Source organism: Salvelinus namaycush, unplaced genomic scaffold (genome assembly GCF_016432855.1).
Source record: "Salvelinus namaycush isolate Seneca unplaced genomic scaffold, SaNama_1.0 Scaffold2282, whole genome shotgun sequence".
NCBI lineage: Eukaryota > Metazoa > Chordata > Actinopteri > Salmoniformes > Salmonidae > Salvelinus > Salvelinus namaycush.
Genome location: NW_024059100.1, coordinates 13,847 through 30,203, shown reverse-complemented (window position 1 = coordinate 30,203; position 16,357 = coordinate 13,847). Strand labels below are relative to the sequence as shown.

At 49.7% G+C, this 16,357-nt stretch overlaps 1 protein-coding gene across 1 annotated transcript; it reads right to left on the bottom strand.

Annotated features, from left to right (window-relative positions):
• Positions 1-1,881: 1,881 nt before the first annotated feature.
• Positions 1,882-15,745, bottom strand: mtfr2 (mitochondrial fission regulator 2). The gene is made up of 8 exons (XM_038984301.1): positions 15,667-15,745; positions 15,165-15,400; positions 14,925-15,029; positions 10,210-10,337; positions 7,128-7,360; positions 6,622-6,955; positions 4,128-4,314; positions 1,882-2,371 (listed from the first exon to the last, which is right to left on the bottom strand). Exons 2-8 carry the CDS (start codon positions 15,234-15,236, stop codon positions 2,327-2,329), a joined length of 1,104 nt encoding a protein of 367 aa, XP_038840229.1. The 5' UTR covers positions 15,237-15,400; positions 15,667-15,745; the 3' UTR covers positions 1,882-2,326.
• Between the last annotated feature and the right edge of the window lie 612 nt (positions 15,746-16,357).

Genomic DNA, 16,357 nt, shown 5'->3' with positions numbered 1-16,357 from the left:
CTGCCTCTGGAAGCAACGTCAGCATGAGAACGGTTCACCGGGAGCTTCATGAAACGGGTTTCCATGGCCGAGCAGCCGGACACAAGCCTAAGATCACCATGCACAATGCCAAGCGTCGGCTGGAGTGGTGTAAAGCTCGCCGCCATTGGACTCTGGAGCAGTGGAAACGTGTTCTCTGGAGTGATGAATCACACTTCACCATCTGTCAGTCCGACGGACGAATCTGGGTTTGGCGAATGCCAGGAGAAAGACACCTGCCCCAATGCATAGTGCCAACTGTAAAGTTTGGTGGAGGAGGAATAATGGTCTGGGGCTGTTTTTCATGGTTCGGGCCCCTTAGTTCCAGTGAAGGGGAATCTTAACGCTACAAAGACATTCTAGATGATTCTGTGCTTCCAACTTTGTGGCAACAGTTTGGGGAAGGCCCTTTCCTGTTTCAGCATGACAATGCCCCCGTGCACAAAGCGAGGTCCATACAGAAATGGTTTGTCGAGATCGGTGTGGAAGAACTTGACTGGCCTGCACAGAGCCCTGACCTCAACCCCATCGAGCACCTTTGGGATGAATTGGAACGCCGACTGCGAGCCCAACATCAGTGGCCGACCTCACTAATGCTCTTGTGGCTTAATGGAAGCAAGTCCCCGCAGCAATGTTCCAACATCTAGTGGAAAGCCGTCCCAGAAGAGTGGAGGCTGTTATAGCAGCAATGTTCCAACATCTAGTGGAAAGCCTTCCCAGAAGAGTGGAGGCTGTTATAGCAGCAATGTTCCAACATCTAGTGGAAAGCCGTCCCAGAAGAGTGGAGGCTGTTATAGCAGCAATGTTCCAACATCTAGTGGAAAGCCTTCCCAGAAGAGTGGAGGCTGTTATAGCAGTAATGTTCCAACATCTAGTGGAAAGCCTTCCCAGAAGAGTGGAGGCTGTTACAGCAGCAATGTTCCAACATCTAGAGGAAAGCCTTCCCAGAAGAGTGGAGGCTGTTATAGCAGCAATGTTCCAACATCTAGTGGAAAGCCTTCCCAGAAGAGTGGAGGCTGTTATAGCAGCAATGTTCCAACATCTAGTGGAAAGCCTTCCCAGAAGAGTGGAGGCTGTTATAGCAGCAATGTTCCAACATCTAGTGGAAAACCTTCCCAGAAGAGTGGAGGCTGTTATAGCAGCAATGTTCCAACATCTAGTGGAAAGCCTTCCCAGAAGAGTGGAGGCTGTTATAGCAGCAATGTTCCAACATCTAGTGGAAAACCTTCCCAGAAGAGTGGAGGCTGTTATAGCAGCAATGTTCCAACATCTAGTGGAAAGCCTTCCCAGAAGAGTGGAGGCTGTTATAGCAGCAATGTTCCAACATCTAGTGGAAAGCCTTCCCAGAAGAGCGGAGGCTGTTATAGCAGCAATGTTCCAACATCTAGTGGAAAACCTTCCCAGAAGAGCGGAGGCTGTTATAGCAGCAATGTTCCAACATCTAGTGGAAAGCCTTCCCAGAAGAGTGGAGGCTGTTATAGCAGCAATGTTCCAACATCTAGTGGAAAGCCTTCCCAGAAGAGTGGAGGCTGTTATAGCAGCAATGTTCCAACATCTAGTGGAAAGCCTTCCCAGAAGAGTGGAGGCTGTTATAGCAGCAATGTTCCAACATCTAGTGGAAAGCCTTCCCAGAAGAGTGGAGGCTGTTATAGCAGCAATGTTCCAACATCTAGTGGAAAGCCTTCCCAGAAGAGTGGAGGCTGTTATAGCAGCAATGTTCCATCATCTAGTGGAAAGCCTTCCCAGAAGAGTGGAGGCTGTTATAGCAGCAATGTTCCAACATCTAGTGGAAAGCCTTCCCAGAAGAGTGGAGGCTGTTATAGCAGCAAAGGGGGGGAACCAACTCCATATTAATGCCCATGATTTAGTAATGAGATGTTCAATAAGGTGTCCACATACTTTTGGTTATATAGTGTATTTACAGCAAAAATATATACAATTGAAATGACTGCATGAAAATAAATTACTCTCAATATCGATCGTCCCTTATATAAACAATACCTGATGGACGCATCATAGCACATGTTGAAAGATGGACAAGAGAAGCTCTTCAAAAACATGTTTTTTTTTAAGGCAACAAAACAAACAGACCTCGGCTATATCCCAATTATCTCTTCTTCCTCCCAAAGTGTACACTTGTTCACTTCCCTAATCTGAAGTAGTGAACAAGTGTACACTTCAAGAGAAAGGAGGTATTATTGGGATGCACCCTCAGTCAGCAGTTGCCATAGTAGTCGGCGGGAGGCATCGGTGTTTCAGGTGGCGAAGTGATAGGCCGCTGGTTTAGTTGACCTTGGGAGGTCAGAGGTCACAGGTGGAGTCGTCCCTGGCTGCGCTTGGAATGCTGGGGGATCTAAAACAATGACAGGTCACATGAACAGATAAGAGGAAGATAACAAAGGTTCCCTGTTCTCTACATAGGGCTCTGGTTAAAAGTAGTGCACTATGTAGGGACTAGGGGGACATAGGGCTCTGGCCAAAAGTAGTGCACTATGTCTCCCTATTCCCTACATAGGGCTCTGGCCAAAAGTAGTGCACTATGTCTCCCTATTCCCTACATAGGGCTCTGACTAAAAGTAGTGCACTATGTCTCCCTATTCCCTACATAGGGCTCTGACTAAAAGTAGTGCACTATGTCTCCCTATTCCCTACATAGGGCTCTGGCCAAAAGTAGTGCACTATGGCTCCCTATTCCCTACATAGGGCTCTGGCCAAAAGTAGTGCACTATGACTCCCTATTCCCTACATAGGGCTCTGGCCAAAAGTAGTGCACTATGACTCCCTATTCCCTACATAGGGCTCTGACTAAAAGTAGGGCACTATGTCTCCCTATTCCCGACATAAGGCTCTGGCCAAAAGTAGTGCACTATGGCACCCTATTCCCTATGTAGTCACTACTTTAGACCAGAGTTCTATGTCTCCCTATTCCCTACATAGGGCTCTGGCCAAAAGTAGTGCACTATGGCTCCCTATTCCCTACATAGGGCTCTGGTCAAAAGTAGTGCACTATGACTCCCTATTCCCTACATAGGGCTCTGGCCAAAAGTAGTGCACTATGGCTCCCTATTCCCTACATAGGGCTCTGGCCAAAAGTAGTGCACTATGTCTCCCTATTCCCTACATAGGGCTCTGGCCAAAAGTAGTGCACTATGTCTCCCTATTCCCGACATAGGGCTCTGGCCAAAAGTAGTGCACTATGGCTCCCTATTCCCTACATAGGGCATTTCGTTTGACCAGAGCCCTACAAGGTTGTAAAGTCCCAGTAACTTTACCCACATTTTACCATCTCAACTACAAAATGACCAGACTCACTACAGACCGAGAAACAGCACCACCTGCTGGCAGATCACAGAGACAGACGCTGACTGGGGCAGACAGACAGACAGACAGACAGACACCGACTGGGGCAGACAGACAGACAGACACCGACTGGGGCAGACCACAGACAGACAGACAGACAGACACCGACTGGGACAGACCACAGACAGACAGACAGACACTGGGGCAGACCACAGACAGACGCCGACTGGGACAGACACCGACTGGGGCAGACCACAGACAGACAGACAGACACCGACTGGGGCAGACCACAGACAGACAGACAGACGCCGACTGGGGCAGACCACAGACAGACGCCGACTGGGACAGACACCGACTGGGGCAGACCACAGACAGACAGACACCGACTGGGGCAGACCACAGACAGACAGACAGATACCGACTGGGGCAGACCACAGACAGACAGACACCGACTGGGGCAGACCACAGACAGACAGACACTGGGGCAGACCACAGACAGACAGACACTGGGGCAGACCACAGACAGACAGACACTGGGGCAGACCACAGACAGACAGACACTGTGGCAGACCACAGACAGACAGACACTGTGGCAGACCACAGACAGACAGACACTGTGGCAGACCACAGACAGACAGACACTGGGGCAGACCACAGACAGACAGACACTGTGGCAGACCACAGACAGACACTGGGGCAGACCACAGACACCGACTGGGGCAAACCACAGACAGACAGACACTGGGGCAGTGTCCCAATAGTGTCTCCTAACAGCCTGGGTTAGTTTGTGAATGTGATTCTGTACTTACACAGGGCGATGTATCGGGGCTGCCGAACGGCGAGAGTTCTGCCGAGCGGTTCTCTTTGTCGTACGAGTCATTGAGGCGATGGTGGGCGAACTTCCTCCTCAGGGCCTCGGCAATCATGGAAGCCGGGTCGCTTAGCAACGCCGTGCCCTTGCTCCGCCTCCTCTGCACCGGCGTTCCCCCGGGCGACCTGGGGGTGGGGCAAACGCAAGCCACTAAGGAACAGCTACATAACATTCAGTGGGTTTGTTCCACACACTTCGCATCCTAAATAACTACTCATTATTTATAGATCAGTACGTCACAATTTACCCATGATACATCATGGTTTTGATGCTCTCGAACACAGCCATTGTGACAGAGATTTGCTTGCCAGATAGGCTATATTGGCAAATGGCACCCTCTCTATATTAGTGCACAACTTTTTAACAGGGCCCCACTCCAGAGCCCCACTCCAGGGCCCCACTCCAGAGCCCCACTCCAGAGCCCCACTCCAGGGCCCCACTCCAGAGCCCTACTCCAGGGCCCCACTCCAGGGCCCCACTCCAGGGCCCTACTCCAGAGCCCTACTCCAGGGCCCCACTCCAGGGCCCTACTCCAGGGCCCCACTCCAGGGCCCCACTCCAGGGCCCCACTCCAGAGCCCCACTCCAGGGCCCCACTCCAGGGCCCCACTCCAGAGCCCCAGTCCAGGGCCCCACTCCAGAGCCCCAGTCCAGGGCCCCAGTCCAGGGCCCCACTCCAGAGCCCCACTCCAGGGCCCTACTCCAGAGCCCCACTCCAGGGCCCCACTCCAGGGCCCCACTCCAGGGCCCCACTCCAGGGCCCCAGTCCAGAGCCCCACTCCAGGGCCCCACTCCAGGGCCCCAAACCAGAGCCCCACTCCAGGGCCCCACTCCAGAGCCCCACTCCAGAGCCCCACTCCAGAGCCCCAGTCCAGGGCCCCACTCCAGAGCCCCACTCCAGGGCCCCACTCCAGGGCCCCAGTCCAGAGCCCCACTCCAGGGCCCCAAACCAGAGCCCCAGTCCAGAGCCCCAGTCCAGAGCCCCACTCCAGGGCCCCAAACCAGAGCCCCAGTCCAGAGCCCCAGTCCAGAGCCCCACTCCAGGGCCCCAAACCAGAGCCCCAGTCCAGAGCCCCAGTCCAGAGCCCCACTCCAGGGCCCCAAACCAGAGCCCCAGTCCAGAGCCTGAAAGAGCTATGCTTTAAAATCAGGACCTGCGTCAGACCTGCCAACCTTGAATAATGTCTTATGAGTACTTAGGAATTTTGCTTCAGTAGCTAACTAGATATTTTGTAAATGTACATTCAGGGCTGTCCCTAACAAGGTGGTGCTGATGTAGGCCTGAGGTTGGCTAGGGGGAGGTCAGTCAGTCAGACATTTTCAGCTTCCAGGAATTGTGTCCAGATCCTTGCGGCATAGGGCCGTGCATTATCATGCTGAAACATGAGGTGGTGACCACACCTGTCAGGTGGATGGATTATCTTCGCAAAGGAGAAAAGCAAGCTAACAGGGATGTAAACAAATGTGCACAAAATCTGAGAGAAATAAGCTTTTTTGTGCGTACAAAATGTGCCTGATAAAATCTGATAGTGTTTCTGATTGGCTCAATGCACCACCACTAATGCGCTGTGGAGCATCTCAAAGTAATTTTTTCTCTTCACCTCAAAAACAGCAAGCAAACAAAGTCTATTTTTACATTCATTGAAATTGACAATAGTTCCCTCAATATATTAGAAAAATCTTTCCAGCCCTCTCCCTTTTGATAACCACTTGACGTAAAAAAAAAAAATTAAAAAAGGGAAAAATGTCATACTCTGATCCAGTGGAAACGTCATAAAATAGGTCTACCTGATAACTTCTTATCCCTCCTTCAGCTGTGTCTGTCTGGAGCTCACTGCCACAGGAAACTTTGAGGACCCACAATATATGCTATACAATGTTTTGAAGTTTGCCAAGTTTGCCAATATGCTATACAATGTTTTGAAGTTTGCCAACCCAGAGCTTCAGACCAGATAATGAATACAACGTTTCAGGTTCGTAGCAGACAGCCAAAGTGATTTATAAGAGATTTATTTTGAAATCCTGATTTTTTTCTTCTACCTGCAGGCTGCAATGTTATTTGTTGGCTTTATAGGCTATTTTTTTTACATAGTTTAAGTTACTTTTTAGGTTTGTATAGGGCTGAAAATGTGGCAGTAGTATCATATGAAACAGTATTATTAAAACATGCTGGTATCAGAAGTGTGGTGACATTTTGGGACAGCGATATTACCGTACAGGTACAGGACCTTGCAAAAGTATTCATCCCCCTTGGTGTTTTTCCTATTTAGTTGCATTACAACCTGTAATTTAAATGGATTTTTATTTTTGGATTTCATGTAATGGACATACACAAAACAGTCCAAATTGTAGCTAGGCAGATCTGCTGTTTCAGACAGGCTCTCAAGAGTTGTAGACTCCAGCACAATGACATACCTTAGTGTCCATGCTTACCTCTGCACGGAGCGTAGTTTGACCTGCTTCAGGTCATTCAGTACATCCAGCATGGTGGGGACCGGGCCTTGTCCTACCGCCTTATCCTGGGACTGTAGTAGTCCAACCTGCCCAGCCTCATGGCTCTTCCCCTGGGCCTGACCCTGACCGGCCTCCCTGCCCTGCTGGATTAGATTCTCCACCGCAGACAGCCCTACAGATGAGCTGGGAGGAGGAGGGCAGGGAGGAGGTGGAGGAGGAGGGCAGGGAGGAGGAGGGCAGCGAGGAGTGGAGGTGAGGACAGAGGCAGGGGACATTCCAGGGGTACCCGGAAGATTCTGTGAATGGGCTGGACCTGGACGACAGGAAAAAGGAGGGAGAGAGAAGGGTGAACAAAGTCCGGTGTATCACTTTCATTATAGAGGAATGATATGTTTACCATGACAGGGATAGGGGTGTGTCTGTGTGTGTGTGTGTGTGTGTGTGTGTGTGTGTGTGTGTGTGTGTGTGTGTGTGTGTTTATACACCTGAGGGTGGCGCGGTGACAATCATGGCAATCTGTGCTCGTAGTTTGAGCAGCTCATCCTCCAGGGCTGTGATCTTCCGGAGGGCCACTGGGTCCGATCTGTTCCCCAGCATCATGTCTCTTGGCTGGGCTCGGAGCGCTGCCAACCCTGGGACCCCTGGAGGTGGAGGAGGGGTCAGCACCACCTCATCTCCCCGACTCGCAGCACCCTGCCGACACGGACGCTCACGGTGCCTGAGATCGGACCAGAAGGGAAGACAGATTGAGAAACAGTCCTTTTGTAAACAAGCTTGGAAAGTGGAGCTGTCACAACCATTAAAAAAAGTTGACATTACTGGGAGACACCTTGCAGTTTTGGAGAAGCGTTGAGTTTGCTTGCAAAGATTTTTCGATGGCTAATTAACAGTAAATACGTGAATCTTTTCACCCAACAAGTTAGCCAAAATTACTAGCTAGCCAGCTTAACTTGTTGACAGTCGGGTAGTAATCGCTCCTACTCTTTCTCTGGCGTGTCAATAACATGGCCCCATAGGATTCTACACACAACCCCCAGGGTGACTATATCTACTGGGTTCTACCAGTCTGTCTCTGTGTATATCTACTGGGTTCTACCAGTCTGTCTCTGTGTATATCTACTGGGTTCTACCAGTCTGTCTCTGTGTATATCTACTGGGTTCTACCAGTCTGAGGAGTCTCTGTGTATATCTACTGGGTTCTACCAGTCTGTCTCTGTGTATATCTACTGGGTTCTACCAGTCTGAGGAGTCTGTGTATATCTACTGGGTTCTACCAGTCTGAGGGGTCTCTGTGTATATCTACTGGGTTCTACCAGTCTGAGGGGTCTGTGTATATCTACTGGGTTCTACCAGTCTGTCTCTGTGTATATCTACTGGGTTCTACCAGTCTGAGGGGTCTCTGTGTATATCTACTGGGTTCTACCAGTCTGTCTCTGTGTATATCTACTGGGTTCTACCAGTCTGAGGGGTCTCTGTGTATATCTACTGGGTTCTACCAGTCTGTCTCTGTGTATATCTACTGGGTTCTACCAGTCTGTCTCTGTGTATATCTACTGGGTTCTACCAGTCTGATGAGGAGTCTGTGTATATCTACTGGGTTCTACCAGTCTGTCTCTGTGTATATCTACTGGGTTCTACCAGTCTGAGGGGTCTCTGTGTATATCTACTGGGTTCTACCAGTCTGAGGGGTCTCTGTGTATATCTACTGGGTTCTACCAGTCTGAGGAGTCTCTGTGTATATCTACTGGGTTCTACCAGTCTGAGGGGTCTCTGTGTATATCTACTGGGTTCTACCAGTCTGTCTCTGTGTATATCTACTGGGTTCTACCAGTCTGAGGGGTCTCTGTGTATATCTACTGGGTTCTACCAGTCTGAGGGGTCTCTGTGTATATCTACTGGGTTCTACCAGTCTGATGAGGAGTCTGTGTATATCTACTGGGTTCTACCAGTCTGATGAGGAGTCTGTGTATATCTACTGGGTTCTACCAGTCTGAGGAGTCTGTGTATATCTACTGGGTTCTACCAGTCTGAGGAGTCTGTGTATATCTACTGGGTTCTACCAGTCTGAGGGGTCTCTGTGTATATCTACTGGGTTCTACCAGTCTGAGGAGTCTCTGTGTATATCTACTGGGTTCTACCAGTCTGATGAGGAGTCTCTGTGTATATCTACTGGGTTCTACCAGTCTGTCTCTGTGTATATCTACTGGGTTCTACCAGTCTGAGGGGTCTCTGTGTATATCTACTGGGTTCTACCAGTCTGAGGGGTCTCTGTGTATATCTACTGGGTTCTACCAGTCTGTCTCTGTGTATATCTACTGGGTTCTACCAGTCTGATGAGGAGTCTGTGTATATCTACTGGGTTCTACCAGTCTGAGGGGTCTCTGTGTATATCTACTGGGTTCTACCAGTCTGTCTCTGTGTATATCTACTGGGTTCTACCAGTCTGAGGGGTCTCTGTGTATATCTACTGGGTTCTACCAGTCTGTCTCTGTGTATATCTACTGGGTTCTACCAGTCTGAGGGGTCTCTGTGTATATCTACTGGGTTCTACCAGTCTGTCTCTGTGTATATCTACTGGGTTCTACCAGTCTGTCTCTGTGTATATCTACTGGGTTCTACCAGTCTGAGGGGTCTCTGTGTATATCTACTGGGTTCTACCAGTCTGTCTCTGTGTATATCTACTGGGTTCTACCAGTCTGAGGAGTCTCTGTGTATATCTACTGGGTTCTACCAGTCTGTCTCTGTGTATATCTACTGGGTTCTACCAGTCTGAGGAGTCTCTGTGTATATCTACTGGGTTCTACCAGTCTGTCTCTGTGTATATCTACTGGGTTCTACCAGTCTGAGGAGTCTCTGTGTATATCTACTGGGTTCTACCAGTCTGTCTCTGTGTATATCTACTGGGTTCTACCAGTCTGATGAGGAGTCTGTGTATATCTACTGGGTTCTACCAGTCTGATGAGGAGTCTGTGTATATCTACTGGGTTCTACCAGTCTGAGGAGTCTGTGTATATCTACTGGGTTCTACCAGTCTGAGGAGGAGTCTCTGTGTATATCTACTGGGTTCTACCAGTCTGAGGAGGAGTCTCTGTGTATATCTACTGGGTTCTACCAGTCTGAGGGGTCTCTGTGTATATCTACTGGGTTCTACCAGTCTGTCTCTGTGTATATCTACTGGGTTCTACCAGTCTGATGAGGAGTCTGTGTATATCTACTGGGTTCTACCAGTCTGATGAGGAGTCTGTGTATATCTACTGGGTTCTACCAGTCTGAGGAGTCTGTGTATATCTACTGGGTTCTACCAGTCTGAGGAGTCTCTGTGTATATCTACTGGGTTCTACCAGTCTGTCTCTGTGTATATCTACTGGGTTCTACCAGTCTGAGGAGTCTCTGTGTATATCTACTGGGTTCTACCAGTCTGTCTCTGTGTATATCTACTGGGTTCTACCAGTCTGAGGAGTCTCTGTGTATATCTACTGGGTTCTACCAGTCTGAGGAGTCTCTGTGTATATCTACTGGGTTCTACCAGTCTGAGGAGTCTGTGTATATCTACTGGGTCCCATCTACCTGATCTTGGTGAAGCTGTCTCCCTCATCCTCCGCCACCCACAGCACGTCAGCCAAGGAGGGGATAGCGGGGCGGGTATCCATGGTGACGTCCAGGTACCTGTGCTGTCGGGAGGTGTGTAGAGGAATCTGTGGACAGTATGAGCCAGCGGAGTGTGAGACCAAACCACAGAACCATTAGCCTTCTGGTTCTGTCTTCCATAACAACAATACACCTCAATGTGTATCAGATGAGGCAGTGTTGCTCCGTAGTCGGTTACGGAGTCAACGGTTACGGAGTCAACGGGTTACGGAGTCAACGGGTTACGGAGTCAACAGGTTACGGAGTCAACGGGTTACGGAGTCAACGGTTACGGAGTCAACGGGTTACGGAGTCAACGGTTACAGAGTCAACGGTTACGGAGTCAACGGTTACGGAGTCAACGGGTTACGGAGTCAACGGGTTACGGAGTCAACGGTTACGGAGTCAACGGGTTACGGAGTCAACGGGTTACGGAGTCAACGGGTTACGGAGTCAACGGTTACGGAGTCAACGGTTACAGAGTCAACGGTTACGGAGTCAACGGTTACAGTCAACGGGTTACGGAGTCAACGGTTACGGAGTCAACGGTTACGGAGTCAACGGTTACGGAGTCAACGGGTTACGGAGTCAACGGTTTACGGAGTCAACGGGTTACGGAGTCAACGGGTTACGGAGTCAACGGTTACGGAGTCAACGGTTACAGAGTCAACGGGTTACGAAGTCAACGGGTTACGGAGTCAACGGGTTACGGAGTCAACGGGTTACGAAGTCAACGGGTTACGGAGTCAACGGTTACGGAGTCAACGGTTACAGTCAACGGGTTACGAAGTCAACGGTTACGGAGTCAACGGTTACAGAGTCTACGGGTTACGAAGTCAACGGGTTATGAAGTCAACGGTTACGGAGTCAACGGTTACGGAGTCAACGGGTTACGGAGTCAACGGTTACGGAGTCAACGGGTTACGGAGTCAACGGTTACAGAGTCAACGGGTTACGAAGTCAACGGGTTACGGAGTCAACGGGTTACGAAGTCAACGGTTACGGAGTCAACGGTTACAGAGTCAACGGTTACGGAGTCAACGGTTACAGTCAACGGGTTACGGAGTCAACGGTTACGGAGTCAACGGGTTACGGAGTCAACGGGTTACGGAGTCAACGGGTTACGGAGTCAACGGTTTACGGAGTCAACGGGTTACAGAGTCAACAGGTTACGGAGTCAACGGTTACGGAGTCAACGGTTACAGAGTCAACGGGTTACGAAGTCAACGGGTTACAAAGTCAACGGTTACGGAGTCAACGGTTACAGAGTCTACGGGTTACGTAGTCAACGGATTAAGAAGTCAACGGTTACGGAGTCAACGGTTACAGAGTCTACGGGTTACGTAGTCAACGGGTTACGAAGTCAACGGTTACGGAGTCAACGGTTACGGAGTCAACGGGTTACGGAGTCAACGGTTACGGAGTCAACGGGTTACGGAGTCAACGGTTACAGAGTCAACGGGTTACGGAGTCAACGGGTTACGAAGTCAACAGTTACGGAGTCAACGGGTTACGAGTCAACGGGTTACGGAGTCAACGGGTTACGGAGTCAACGGGTTACGGAGTCAACGTTACGGAGTCAACGGTTACGGGGTCAACGGTTACGGAGTCAACGGGTTACGGAGTCAACGGGTTTACGGAGTCAACGGTTACAGAGTCAACGGTTACGGAGTCAACGGTTACGGAGTCAACGGTTACGGAGTCAACGGTTACAGAGTCAACGGGTTACGGAGTCAACGGGTTACGGAGTCAACGGGTTACGGAGTCAACGGTTACGGAGTCAACGGTTACGGAGTCAACGGGTTACGGAGTCAACGGTTACGGAGTCAACGGGTTACAGAGTCAACGGTTACGGAGTCAACGGTTACGGAGTCAACGGGTTACGGAGTCAACGGGTTACGGAGTCAACGGTTACGGAGTCAACGGGTTACGGAGTCAACGGGTTACGGAGTCAACGGGTTACGGAGTCAACGGTTACGGAGTCAACAGTTACAGAGTCAACGGTTACGGAGTCAACGGTTACAGTCAACGGGTTACGGAGTCAACGGTTACGGAGTCAACGGTTACGGAGTCAACGGTTACGGAGTCAACGGGTTACGGAGTCAACGGTTTACGGAGTCAACGGGTTACGGAGTCAACGGGTTACGGAGTCAACGGTTACGGAGTCAACGGTTACAGAGTCAACGGGTTACGAAGTCAACGGGTTACGGAGTCAACGGGTTACGGAGTCAACGGGTTACGAAGTCAACGGGTTACGGAGTCAACGGTTACGGAGTCAACGGTTACAGTCAACGGGTTACGAAGTCAACGGGTTACGAAGTCAACGGTTACGGAGTCAACGGTTACAGAGTCTACGGGTTACGAAGTCAACGGGTTATGAAGTCAACGGTTACGGAGTCAACGGTTACGGAGTCAACGGGTTACGGAGTCAACGGTTACGGAGTCAACGGGTTACGGAGTCAACGGTTACAGAGTCAACGGGTTACGAAGTCAACGGGTTACGGAGTCAACGGGTTACGAAGTCAACGGTTACGGAGTCAACGGTTACAGAGTCAACGGTTACGGAGTCAACGGTTACAGTCAACGGGTTACGGAGTCAACGGTTACGGAGTCAACGGGTTACGGAGTCAACGGGTTACGGAGTCAACGGGTTACGGAGTCAACGGGTTACGGAGTCAACGGTTTACGGAGTCAACGGGTTACAGAGTCAACAGGTTACGGAGTCAACGGTTACGGAGTCAACGGTTACAGAGTCAACGGGTTACGAAGTCAACGGGTTACAAAGTCAACGGTTACGGAGTCAACGGTTACAGAGTCTACGGGTTACGTAGTCAACGGATTAAGAAGTCAACGGTTACGGAGTCAACGGTTACAGAGTCTACGGGTTACGTAGTCAACGGGTTACGAAGTCAACGGTTACGGAGTCAACGGTTACGGAGTCAACGGGTTACGGAGTCAACGGTTACGGAGTCAACGGGTTACGGAGTCAACGGTTACAGAGTCAACGGGTTACGGAGTCAACGGGTTACGAAGTCAACCGTTACGGAGTCAACGGGTTACGAGTCAACGGGTTACGGAGTCAACGGGTTACGGAGTCAACGGGTTACGGAGTCAACGTTACGGAGTCAACGGTTACGGGGTCAACGGTTACGGAGTCAACGGGTTACGGAGTCAACGGGTTTACGGAGTCAACGGTTACGGAGTCAACGGTTACGGAGTCAACGGTTACGAAGTCAACAGTTACGGAGTCAACGGGTTACGGAGTCAACGGGTTACGGAGTCAACGGTTACGGGGTCAACGGTTACGGAGTCAACGGGTTACGGAGTCAACGGGTTTACGGAGTCAACGGTTACGGAGTCAACGGTTACGGAGTCAACGGGTTACGGAGTCAACGGGTTACGGAGTCAACGGTTACGGAGTCAACGGGTTACGGAGTCAACGGTTACGGAGTCAACGGTTACGGAGTCAACGGTTACGGAGTCAACGGTTACGGAGTCAACGGTTACAGAGTCAACGGGTTACGGAGTCAACGGGTTACGGAGTCCACGGTTACGGAGTCCACGTTACGGAGTCAACGGTTACGGAGTCAACGGTTACGGAGTCAACGGTTACGGAGTCCATGGGTTACAGAGTCAACGGTTACGGAGTCAACGGTTACGGAGTCCACGGTTACGGAGTCAACGGTTACGGAGTCAACGGTTACGGAGTCAACGGTTACGGAGTCAACGGGTTACGGAGTCAACGGGTTACGGAGTCAACGGTTACGGAGTCAACGGTTACAGAGTCAACGGTTACAGAGTCAACGGGTTACGGAGTCAACGGTTACGGAGTCAACGGTTACGGAGTCAACGGTTACGGAGTCCACGGTTACGGAGTCAACAGTTACGGAGTCAACGGTTATGGAGTCAACGGTTACGGAGTCAACGGTTACGGAGTCAACGGTTACGGAGTCCATGGGTTACAGAGTCAACGGTTACGGAGTCAACGGTTACGGAGTCAACGGTTACGGAGTCCACGGTTACGGAGTCCACGGTTACGGAGTCCACGGTTATGGAGTCAACGGTTACGGAGTCCATGGGTTACAGAGTCAACGGTTACAGAGTCAACGGTTACGGAGTCAACGGTTACGGAGTCAACGGTTACGGAGTCAACGGTTACGGAGTCCACGGTTACGGAGTCAACAGTTACGGAGTCAACGGTTACGGAGTCCATGGGTTACAGAGTCAACGGTTACGGAGTCAACGAGTCAACGGTTACGGAGTCCACGAGTCAACGGTTACGGAGTCCACGAGTCAACGGTTACGGAGTCAACGGTTACGGAGTCCACGGTTACAGAGTCAACGAGTCAACGGTTACGGAGTCAACGGGTTACGGAGTCAACGGTTACGGAGTCAACGGTTACGGAGTCCATGGGTTACAGAGTCAACGGTTACAGAGTCAGCGGTTACGGAGTCAACGGGTTACGAGTCAACGGGTTACGAGTCAACGGGTTACGAGTCAACGGGTTACGGAGTCAACGGGTTACGGAGTCAACGGGTTACGGAGTCCACGGGTTACGGAGTCCACGGTTACAGAGTCAACGGTTACGGATAAGACCGATGTATTAATTCAGATGATCCTAGCCCTGTATTAACCAGTTTATATTCATATTGACCTGGAAGTGGATACGTGGAGACGGGGTCAATGGGAGGTTGGTCCCGATCATCCGCACCAGGCTCCGGTACTGACCACACAACTGGCTCTCCCACACTGGAACCAGCTGAAACACACACACACACACACAATTATTGGCAAGAAGCACTCTTCAAATGTTCAATCTGTTGGTACAATCTCAAAACAAGCATCCTATAAAATTGAGCCACTGCATTTGTGATATGTAACTCATTTTTTTTACCATGTCAGGAGAGACTCCGAAATAGTCAAGGACATTTTGCAACAGATCAAATATATCTTCTAGTAGAGACATCTGGAAGCAGCACTTCTGAATGTTTGGCTGATGATGGATGCAAGAACTGCTGGTGGTGTAGGCTTTCTGTTGACAGCTTCGTTCGGCAGGCTAGGACTCCCGTTTCACTTTGCACCATGGGATGCGAGTCCGGACCAAAGAAGCAGAAGCATCCTCATTCAAACCTGGGGGGGGAAAAACGGTTTAAAAATCCCCGAACAAATTAGAAAATGGTCACCCACATCACTTATAATGTATTAATTTCATGCACGTTTGGTAGAGTTACCTTGCTATCAGTACAGTATACAGTACAATATTCACGAAAACACGGTTCATCAAAAGACATCAAGCGGTAACATGATAAACAAACGAGCGAGCGTGCAATCAATATTGTAATATTTTATATGTGTAAACGGTATATTGTGAATAAATTTAATAAATCTTCTCTTACCCTATGGATCATTTAGAAATTATACTTGGCGAGAAATAACCTTCTCCTCCGATGCTCACGTGTCCGGACAAGTGAGAAGGTGAACTCAAATAAAGCCACTCTAGCAAACCGTGCCGTGATTGGACATTTCAATTGGAAGAAAATCCTACGCCAATCAGAATAGCGCATCATGCAATGTGACCACAGCTGTTCGACCAATGGGGCTTTCAGTAATATTCGCACCAAATTCGTATTTTTGTGTGTGTGGACGAGTTGACCGTTCTCCTAGCAGTCAGAATAAAAACCTTGCAGCACCATCAAGGATTTCTTTCTTCAAAATAAGAGTTCCCATGCAAGGACATGCTAAACTTTTTGTTGTTTTTGCACTCCAGTGCAGTACAACTACAGTTCACAGGGTTTCAACAACAAAAAAAGGATGTATTTTACACAAATACTGGTATGTTGAAAGCTATTGTGTAGGCTATATTTAAATAAATACACTTTTTAATAAAATACTAATATTGGAATTACTCAATTGAGTCTGTAAAACTTCAATGGGTCTCTTGTGCTGGGCAACGGGTTTAATACAGAGTACTGGTGAGTCCACCCACCCAATTCACTGCAATGCAACACACGGTATATAGGGTACTTATTGGCTTGTAGAGAGAACATTTCCACCTGCCTCAGCTAAAGTGGGGTGGGAAATACTCAG

Coding starts and splice junctions, on each gene's coding strand:
- mtfr2 (XM_038984301.1), bottom strand. CDS start 15,236: ATGTCTCTACTAGAAGATATATTTGATCTGTTGCAAAATGTCCTTGAC. Junction 15,030..15,164: donor TCGGAGTCTCTCCTGACATG/GTAAAAAAAATG, acceptor TGTGTGTTTCAG/CTGGTTCCAGTGTGGGAGAG. Junction 10,338..14,924: donor CTCCACGTATCCACTTCCAG/GTCAATATGAAT, acceptor TACTGTCCACAG/ATTCCTCTACACACCTCCCG.